The sequence below is a fragment of the Liolophura sinensis genome, chromosome 11 (assembly GCF_032854445.1).
Source record: "Liolophura sinensis isolate JHLJ2023 chromosome 11, CUHK_Ljap_v2, whole genome shotgun sequence".
NCBI classification, from domain to species: domain Eukaryota; kingdom Metazoa; phylum Mollusca; class Polyplacophora; order Chitonida; family Chitonidae; genus Liolophura; species Liolophura sinensis.
This window is the reverse complement of record NC_088305.1, coordinates 9,626,033-9,636,870: the sequence shown is the minus strand read 5'-3', so window position 1 is coordinate 9,636,870 and position 10,838 is coordinate 9,626,033. Positions and strand designations below refer to the sequence as shown.

Genomic DNA, 10,838 nt, shown 5'->3' with positions numbered 1-10,838 from the left:
CGACGCATTTGCACAAACAGTTAGAATAAATCCATGACTGACGTATATAAGGGGCCAAATTATGGAGAAGTCGAGAATTATAGATACCGATAATGACTTATCGATATCAATAACAGATTATACTAGAGATTCAACAAATGATTTATCGATATCGATAAATAATGGTACTTATTGATATCGATAAATGATTTATCGGTATCAATAAATGAATTACTGATATCGCTTATGGATTACCAATATCGATAAATATTTATTGATCGATGTTAATAATTTTCGATTAAATGTTAATTTGGCCCCCAGTAGATGCACTTGAGGATAAGACGAAGGCGGGTTTATTTTATTCTTGTCGTTACAGCTCTGGTTTTACTTTTTATGCTGTAAAATGTTACATTTATTAACCCTACCGGTAAATAAATATACCTAGATTATACAGATCGCATAACACAGATTTGTACAGACGAGTTCACCACAACGAAGGGAGTTAACTTTTGAACACAGGGAATGCATCGAGTTGTTTCCCTTCAAACATGTTCTCATGTATGTTAATATTTAGCATTTGTTTCACCAGCATTATTTTATTCTTCTCAATGCAAACCACGAAAAAAGGATATCTTGGTCGTGTGTGGTGACACTTGCGCCTTCAATTGTTAAAACAAATTGTATATGACTATGAAAGGAAATTACAGCTAAAACCATAATTACAGGCACCATATACGGTATACATTAAACCGCACAGCCAGTACAATCTTAAGGGGGCAGTGAAAACAATGATTACTGAACCCCACACAGTTTCAAGTCTAAATTCAAGCCGTTTAATATATTGGATACTTGTATTTTGTGATATACCGTAGGAGAAATCGTCAGGAGGACGGCATCAATAGATGCGGTCCATGTAATAAAACTGTGTCAGTGAAGCGTTTTATGTGCAGCGTTAAAACCATGGATAAATAAGTAAATGAAAAAATCACACACATACATACATACATACATACATACAAGTAAAAGTCTGTCATGTACAACGTGTCGGTAAATGTACCCGTGCTCTGGTATTGAGATTATAAAATATATTATACAGCTAAGTTCAAAATCTTTATTCACAAACGAATCAAACCCGAAAACGGTAATCTTCCCTCCCCCCCACCCCCCCTCAATGGAACTTAGAAATACATAGAAGTGTAAATGTACATCTAAGACACTTAGCAGATCCCATATATTTTTGAAAAAGGCAACAATGTACTTGCGATAGATCTAACCCAGCATGTGGAAATTGGAGACCTGGCCTGGTTCGGACATTACCCTAAATTTCTGATCCAAATTAATTTCACTAATGGAATCGAATCAAACTGATGAGATTTTGACCACCATTTGTTAGATGGTAATACAATTTCAGCCCAGTTTCAGCAGCCAGTCTCATATATTTTTGTTTTGTAATGGAGACTAAAGGAGTTTGGGCTTTGAATGTATTTGTGGAATAATTGGTGACAATGTACATTTCCATGTACATAGCATTTGTGCTGTCAGGCGAAACGTTTCATTAGCTGTAACGAGAGAAAGTTCGCTTGAAAAAAGGCTTTACACTGATATGGCTAAAACGAATATTGAAAATTGAGGAGAAAACTAACCAACGCAGACCCCCGCCTCAAGCTTTTTGCATCACTAACCAACCAGGACTATTCAGTCCAAAACTGGATAATTTTCCGCATTGGTTTGCTTTGACAACAATACCGGCCTTGGGCAGGGAATTTGTAAATCCCCCGTTCACCGTTAGTTTGGCCTTACAGTAATAATAAATCTCCAACGAAACATACGAGAAAAATTATTCTTGAGAACGGCGTTCAACACCAACCAATCCGTCAACCACCAATCCATCGACTAACCAATCCATCAATCAACCAATCCATCAATCAACCAATCCATCAACCAACCATTCCATTTACCAACCAATCCATCAACCAACCACCTTCACTGGTGGCGATTTTACAGCTTAATCCACACAGAATTAAGTTCGTTTATTTATTAATGGAAGTTGAAATAGGGTACTGCACATTGTATTTACCTACCTTAAACCCTTTTTCCCCTGAAATTTAAGACTTAATCGCATGAACTAAGCTGTACACATTGTTTTGGATATATTGGACTAAAAATATTGTTGACTTTTGACATTTCGACGATACGAGTGTTAATCATTTCAATATGATGTGAGAAAAAGATATTTAAAAGACTATTTCCAAAACTACCTTATATTATTTTAATGTAATTTATGACTGAACAAAATGCGGCTAAAGTTGCTTAAATTCGGTGTTAGGTTTTATTTGACTTATTTGAGCTTTGCAGGTTTGTTGTCACCTTTGGTTTAAACATTTTGTGATATTTATTTGTGAAAAATTATGCTTGAGAACGGCGTTAAACACCAACCAATCCATCAACTACCAATCCATCAACTAACCTGTCCTTCAACGAACCACCTTCACTGGCGTTGTTTTCCCCTAATAGTGCACACGTCTTCATTTTACGCTATATGTTTACGGGATTGCCCAAGAGACCTTTAACCACTGGTCTTACAAACTGCAAGCTAAAGGCCTTCCATTAATTATGTACTTTCAAATAAAATTAGCCTAATTTTAATAAGACCTACTTTGTACACGTGGAATTTTGAGTATAGATTTTCGAATTCGGTTATTATAGTTATATCGAATACGTCTGAAAATGCTGACAATTCTGTTGAGCAGTTTCGTAAGTACAATAATCATGCAAACGTCTCTACGCAGCTGTGCACATTTCCGAAATTACGGGAGAAAAACTATTTCAAAGAAATTGTCGAATCAATATTTCCATAAAATGTTATATCAGTCTGTATACATTTTAATGAAAAAAGTGCTTGATCAGCTGCATGTTTACTTAGAGCGTCATAATCATGCCATTTTTTCTTCAGTGAACTAAATTGTTAGGTGACAAACGTAAATGTTATCGAATGAATAAATAATTACTAAATGAATTACATGTCATAAAGGTGTACAAATGTGTAGGATGAAGAGCATTATCAGCAATGTAAATATACTTTGTCACCTAAATGCTGTTCTTTTCCCAGCCATTGTATTCAGGTACCTATAAATGCTGGGTTTGCCGGACATGTTTGTCGCTGTCAGGAGATATCCGAAAACATGTCTAACAAGCTCCAAATCGTCTTTCTCGGGCTCCTAGGGGTCTACTCAGTTCAAGGTAAAAGGTTCTTTGTTTTTCTTTTAGTCATGAAATAACACACTTAAACATGGGATGCGTAAATTTTGTGAAATGGAAATTTTTTTCATTGCTAAATGGAAGTGCATCGCTTCACTTAAAATGTTCGAAACTTTAGCTGCATCTTGGGACATGTTCTATTTATTTATTTATTTGGCAGGTGTTTATGTCGTTCTCAAGATCATTTCACTTATACAACGGCAGTCAGGCACAGAGGGTTACAGAATCAAGTCCAATAAATTACAATTAACACCTTACCAGCACTGGATTAGTTTTATCTAATTCTGCCTAGGCCATGTTGTTATTTGTGTGAAAATTGCTATTACTTCAGCTTTTACATTAACAGTCAAAATAAAACCCTAACAGAGGTAAATTGACAAGTTAGTGCCGTAAACCTGGCAATGCAAGATCATATATTTAAAGGCAACCTTCCTATCGCTGGATCACACGAGAGATGCCAACAATCATTGATAAGTGCACAAGCGAACCGTCACTAAACACAATAGTTCTGCAATGGGGTGTATTGCTAGTGTCAAAACATTTGCGATGATGTAATTTACAGTGCATTGATTCATGTTCCAATTCCCGATTACACGTATGTCTACGGAAATGAAGCGAAACTGTTGCTGACATTAATATGCAAAGTGTTTTGATTTGCTGGTTGTTTGGTCAAAAGTGGATGATCTCACTGACACATGTACCGTGCACTCATGCATATCCCGAACACCCGCAAAACGAGCACAAAAGTGACTGTTGCTGACATAAAAATGGAAAATATTTTTCCAAGCAGGTTAATATATAAACAGTGGATGATGTCACTTATGCATGCAGCGAATCCTTGTCCGTCTGTCGCTAACATCAACATATAAAATGTTTTGCCATGCAGGTTGGTTTTTTTCAAATGGAGAGGAGAAAGTATGTTTTGTGTCTCCGGAACAGACATGCGCAGCGCATACCGAGTTCCTGTTGTTTACGAGAGAGAACCCGAAGGTTCCACAAAACTTGACAGCTGATGAAACTCACACACAGGAGCAAAGGATCACGGAATCCAGCTTCAAGGGAAGCCGGGACACGAAGTTCATTATCCATGGTTACACCGACAAAGGTGACGAGGGATGGGCGGTCAGAATGGCGGAGAAAATGATCGATTTTGTGAGATGTTTTATTTCATTATCGTTACAATTTGCCCGTAATTTATGGTGTTTTTTTGTCAATGTGCGAACACATGTAATAAAAACAATAGCCTTGATTATCATTCTTTTACTTTAAAGTAGTAATCAGTCTAGGAGAATATTCAACAGTTTTTTTTATTTCAGTTTACCCAAGAGCCTCTCACCAATGCTCGTGGGTTTCCCCGGGCTCTGCCCGCTTTCCCCCACTACAATTCGGGCCGCTGCCGTATTAGTGAAATATTCTTCAGTGTGGCGTACAACACCAATCAAATAAGTAAATAAATAATTATTCCAGTTCACGAAACTATTTCCACACATTCTTGCGTTGCATGTAATTTTGTCAGTAAATTCTGAAGAAAAAAAATCGACGAAGCATTTACAATATACTTAATTCTGTCCTCAATCGTCTCGATTGCTTCTCGTCCTTTACCACTACCCAACAGAAATCCTATACATACTGTTTGCCTTTACTATTTACTTTGTTGTTAACGGCGTTTTAGTGCCCTAGGACCTGTTTCACTAAGCGCCCATAGCTGATAAAGTTAATTGTCACTACCTTGAAAACCCATGTTATATAATGATCCATGTACGTAGAGTAAATGACACGATAGTTACACTCAACTTAGCCTATGATCGCATTGCAAAACAGGGAACGGATCTAGAGAGTATAACCATACAACCACAGTGAACTATAACCTGTGTTAAATAGAGTTAACTTCATACCTCCATGCTATCTAACTGGATAGTTTTATTTACGAAGTATTTACACTTCATTAGACTGGTGTATGCTTTTTTTTATTACTGTATTATCGCTATTTGAGACTGAAACTTTTAAGGTATATTATCTGGATTCAACAAACCAAAAAGTGAGCGCTTTTCGGTTCTAAATTGCATAATTCCATATTCTGTACGGTTATATATCATATCATATTTTATGAGGGGATATATTCCAACGCGTTATTGTACATTCGTGCTCAATAGTACTATTAAAAATTTAAATTTATAGAAAAAAAAAACTATCCCAGCTTTGGACAGGGAATTTGTGGATATCCCGTCTCCGTTCGCATAGGAATAAGCCATGGACGGCTTCAGTGCGATCGTTTCCATAGTCTAACGTTCAATAGAGACCACCTGTCTTGACAAATATAACGTGCATACATGTCGACTAGTCAAAGTCCGGAGCCTGTCAGCCTGCGGATGGTCGAGGGTTTCCTCCGGGCTGTGCCCTGTTTCCTCCCATCATCATGCTAGTCGCCGTTGTATAATGAAATATTCTTGAGTACGGCGTAAAACACCAATGAAATAAACAAATAAATAAATGAAAGTCTGGAAGCTGACACCTGGCACTGCGGTTTATGGCATAGAAAACAATCTAATAACTTTGGTTTATTTATTTATTTATTTCACTGGTGTTTTACTCAAGAGTATTTCACTTATACGACGTCGGCCGGCATTATGGTGCTGAGGAACTCGGGCAGAGCACGGGAGAACTATCCGCAGGTTGTGACAGACCTTCCCACATGTGACCGGAGAAGAAGGAATCCATAAATTTATTTATTTACTTGATTGGTCTTTACCCTGTACTCTTTACTAATATTTCCCTTATTCGACGGCGGCCAGCATTATGGTGGGTGGAAACCGGGCAGAGCGCGGGGGAAGCCCACGACCATCCGCAGGTTGAGGAAGCCAGCATGAGCTAGACTTGAACTCACAGCGACCGGATCAGTGAGAGACTTCTGGTTCATTACGCTGAGCTAGCGGAGTCTTTCGTATTTTGTACTTTCGTATTTTGAATTTTTTACCTTGTATTTTTACTTTGTGCTTCTTCAGTACGACGTCAACGTGATCTGCGTGAACTGGCAGCAGAGTGCAGACAACCTGTTTTACGGCCAGGCGGCGTCAAACACGCGAGGAGTAGGGGAGACAATCGCCTCCCTCGTTAGGGACATGGTTATTGTGACTGACGCTGAGTACACCTCCTTCCATCTGATTGGTCACAGCCTGGGCTCTCACGTTGCTGGCTTCGCTGGAGCCAGCCTTGGTGGCAAAATTGGCCGGATCACAGGTGAGGCAAATTGAGAATTTGCCGACTTAAAAGAAGTCTGTCCAAGCTTTGTTCTCACCTTGTTTCTTAATCGCTGCTTCTGTACCGCGAATTATTATTATTATTATTATTATTATTATTATTATTATTATATTATTGTTATTTAACTGGGCCCCAGCTCTTCTAAACAATTGATACTGAAAAAACTACCCAGAACGGGAATAACCATATGCACTGGAACATTTTCGAAAAGCATGTGAGACAGGTGGTAATGATAAAAGGAAAACAGGTTTATCAGGTGACAAACCCTTAAGACGTCTTTACCATCCGGGTTATTATTTCGCATACAAGATTTTGTAGGACCCGACGCAACAGTTTGTTACATTTTAGTTTGGTCTCTGGCTCTAATGTATGCTGAGCATTAGTTCAGCCGCGTCGTAACCGTGTATGGCAGTCAGTCTTTAATTGGAAAGGATTGCAGAATATTTAAATTCCGGTGTGACCACTAGTATTTCAGAGTCGTTTTGATTTGCAAGAAGAAAGCTCTGAAGCTTCTTTGTGCTTTCACATGATAGGTCACATGACAAACTGTGTATTATGGAATTAAAACCAATTCTTTCACGTATCGTCTAAGACTGTCTGTCCCCACCCTCAGGACTGGACCCTGCCGGGCCTTGTTTTCGATTCTCTGGACCCGAGAGGCGGCTCAGCGAGGACGACGCTATTTACGTAGATGCCATTCACAGCGATGCCGACAACACCATGCAAGCCGGTGAGATTGATTATATAACAAAACTGCAACACTTTGAACATAAAATGTTATACAAACCGTTAATAAGGATCGAACCATGGTCTAGTGGCTTGTCTAACAACCGGTGGGACACAAAAGATGGAAGTTAATTTCCGACCGTAGAGAGAGGTTTTGTTAATTTCGCTGATCTCACTGTTCGTGAATCATTGCTGACAATAAGCGGTCGGCGACGCACAGCTTAAAGTTTATTGAAGGCAACTTGTCTTGTCTTTCACATGCTCAGCTGTACTTCAGTAAGGTACCAAAATGCGGTGGTTCATATCGGGTACTCTGGTATCCTCTACCCATCACACTAACCGTAGAAGTGACAGATTCTTGAGTATGAAATTAAACACAAAACAAAAATATTATCTCACAGGTTTCGGCACAGAAGTGAGGATGGGAGACGCTGACTTCTACCCTAATGGCGGCCAGAAACAACCAGGGTGCGACAGCTATTTGTGGCAACACGTGGGCAGCCTGTTCACCGGATGGACAAGTGGTAAATACAAAGTCTATCCTGGCGACTTTTACTTTCTTTACTTTTTTCTTTATTTTCTGTTTCTCTGTTCATGGTTTACGAGCTACAATTTTGGCCACATTTTTGGCCACATCTCACAATACAATTTTCACACCAGCTTAGATACTCCACACAGGGCTGCATGTTTCAGCCAATGACAGGGTTTCAACCGCTTCAACATCCGCCATCCGACACAATTCCCTGCTTCTGACGGTTCAGGTTTCAACGCCTGCAGTTTTCACACGACATATTTCCATGTTCTTCCAGTAGATGGCGCTGTCCAAATCATTTGTGAATGTCACTTGTTTTAATATTTGTTTTTAGGTTTGTATGTATTTTAACGTAACTCTAAAGTAACACAACCAATAAATAATGAATTTAAAAGTTAAAATTTAGCACACGGTGAGTTTGATGCTCAGCGTTTGCTTATTTGTGAGCTTAAAGTCATGAATTTGCAATGACACATAAACTTCATGCGGAATAACTTTTCGTGACAGGGGAATCATTAAAACTTTAAAGTTTATAGCTAGAAAGGCGTATTCCACTGCTCGGTACAGGCCTAATAGTCACAGCTAAGCCGAATGCGGAGCAGAGACATTCTTTTCCAATGGGTTCAGGCATTACGTCAGTTATCCTTGTGCTGAGCATATGCTTTTCACAATACACGTCTGAGAAAGGAGTCCTTTGCTAAGCACACAAATCGGTGAAGTCATACCTGCAGCCACTGGTAGACCTACGTTATATTGGGACATCATGCCCTTCTTGGGCGCAGTGTTCCCCTCTTATCTGTTATGCATCCATTTGCGTGCCCACACACAAAAAATAAATCACGCAGGCAACAGATTTTCTGTTAAAATTAACAGATTGGTTTTGTATTGCACGTATCACTATATTCCTAACTCCGTCTGTCGGTTAAAAGTTAAAGGTCCTGTTTTTTCTGTTGAGCAGGTTTCATGAAAAGTTTAACCTGTAATCATATTCGGGTTTTGGACTTGTTCGAGGAGAGCATCGACCCTAGTCACAAGTTCACCTCATACCCGTGTCTGACGCAAGACGACTTTAAGAAATGCCTGGATTGCCCCAATAACGACTGTGGAAGGATGGGTTATCACGCCACTACTAAAGAGAGGGGTATCTATACCACCATCACTAACGGCAAGGCTCCTTTCTCCAAGGATTAGAACTGTTCCGAGCATTGCATGGATACATGTCCAGTTTTCGTCAGCCTGTCCTGAATGTGTTGTAATGACGTTTAAAATGTGAAATAAAGATCAGCGAGTGTAATGCCAGCTTTGTGGTATTTCAACAATCCATGAATCGTCTGAGAACAAATCACCTTTCAAAGCCATATTAAGACATGTAAGACACTGGTCTAAAACTCAATACATTGTTATTTTTGCTGTGTGTACGTTTAACTTATACGAGTTTTGGACTTGCGGTGTTAATTGGATGACATAAGAATGATGCTTGACACAGCGCTTGTCCAATGTTTGAAGCAGTGGTCTACTTTATGGAATCGATATTATTGTCACAGTATGCAATATGAAAGGCATATCGCGGTTTTCTCTTATTTGGTTATTTTGCCCTTCTGTTTGCGAATTATCACTGCTTTCATCCTTTCTGGGGATAGGCGGGTGGTGCAGTTATAACGTATGTGACTCAGAAGTACAACGTGCACAGGGTCCAATGCCGATCTTTGCAGCGTAGTTTGCAGACCCCTTCCCTCGAAATCGAGAGACCCCGGAATGGCCCAGTTTTAGTATACTGTGACTGGTTGGGGTGTCATGTCTGATGTCTTCAGCATCATACTTCAATAGCTGGAGCCACAAGAAGGCACAGTGTATGTATATACACCTAATGACACCTTGTCGTCACATATGACTGATAAATTTTAAGTGCGATGTTAAACTCCAAACATAGATACATACATAAAAGGTGCCATCCCTTAGCTCAAGCAATAACAGACAACGTCATGATAGGCTGGCGCCGTCTTCACAGATTTAGGGCCTGTCATCTGTTTTTTCATGTATGACTAAACTGTCGTCGGCAGCCGAGAATCGCAGAACAATATTTTCGAAACATCCCAATTCTACAGTTGAATGTCGAATAAAGATTACATCTGTTGATTTTCCGCTATCCCGTCTTGATATCTGCAAAGACATATCACATCTCGCTCTGAATTTTGGATTTAGCCGACTCTTGGCAAGATGCTAGAAACTGTGCTGCTTCGAAAAGGTCGAGCATGAACGCGAAGCAGTGGGCTATCTTTGTTTCAGGGCATCTCAAGGTTAAGGTTTGCAGCGGAGAGGCCCCAGAACCAGGATGGCAATGGGCAATGAATCGACGATGATGCTCAAGAGGAGATTTTGTTATGAAACCATGTACATTTCACTTGCCTTGTAGAGACTGCAACTCACGGGTGAAAACAAAGCATGGCATGCAGTCTCATGAGCATTACAGTACAAGCGCATAGGAACAAACTCGAATTGCCTTAGTTCAGAGATAGGTAGCCTTGGGGAACATTGGTGACCGGAAGCAACCTTAAAAAAGTTAAGAATTCAACAAATAGGCCTATGGATGTTTGAAAACGGCAAACATACGCAGTTTTCTCCCTCGAGTTTAATAGTTGACATCAGGATATTAAAGGATTAATAAAATGGACAATTATTGGTTTCAATATTTCATTTATTCACTTTCACCTGGTTGCACATTAGGCACGCAGTTGTATTAAAACACAGAAATAACGATGACAGTCATACATGTAGATGGTAACATATAATTGATCAGTGATCTGAAACATACTGTATACAATGACCTAAAATAAAGCCGTGTCAGAACCCTGGGGCCGATGCGGTGATCTTCCTTGTTACTAAGTGAATTAGGTAAGCCATCAGCTGTCAAGTGCTTTTACCTTTTCATGCTTGAAATAATGATCAGCATTGCAAGATCTATGACTCCCGCTGATCCTATCTGCAATTTATTAAAAAGGAAATAAATAATTAAATACGCGCAATATATATTTCACAACGTGTACAGTTCGATATAATTCATTATTTAAAACACAATGTTTTTTCT

At 39.3% G+C, this 10,838-nt stretch overlaps 1 protein-coding gene across 1 annotated transcript; it reads left to right on the top strand.

Moving 5' to 3' along the window:
* Positions 1-3,161: 3,161 nt before the first annotated feature.
* Positions 3,162-8,944, top strand: LOC135477842 (pancreatic lipase-related protein 2-like). The gene is made up of 6 exons (XM_064758047.1): positions 3,162-3,219; positions 4,124-4,389; positions 6,240-6,474; positions 7,109-7,225; positions 7,623-7,745; positions 8,712-8,944. The coding sequence occupies exons 1-6, from the start codon at positions 3,162-3,164 to the stop codon at positions 8,942-8,944; spliced, it is 1,032 nt and encodes a 343-aa protein (XP_064614117.1).
* Positions 8,945-10,838: the final 1,894 nt, after the last annotated feature.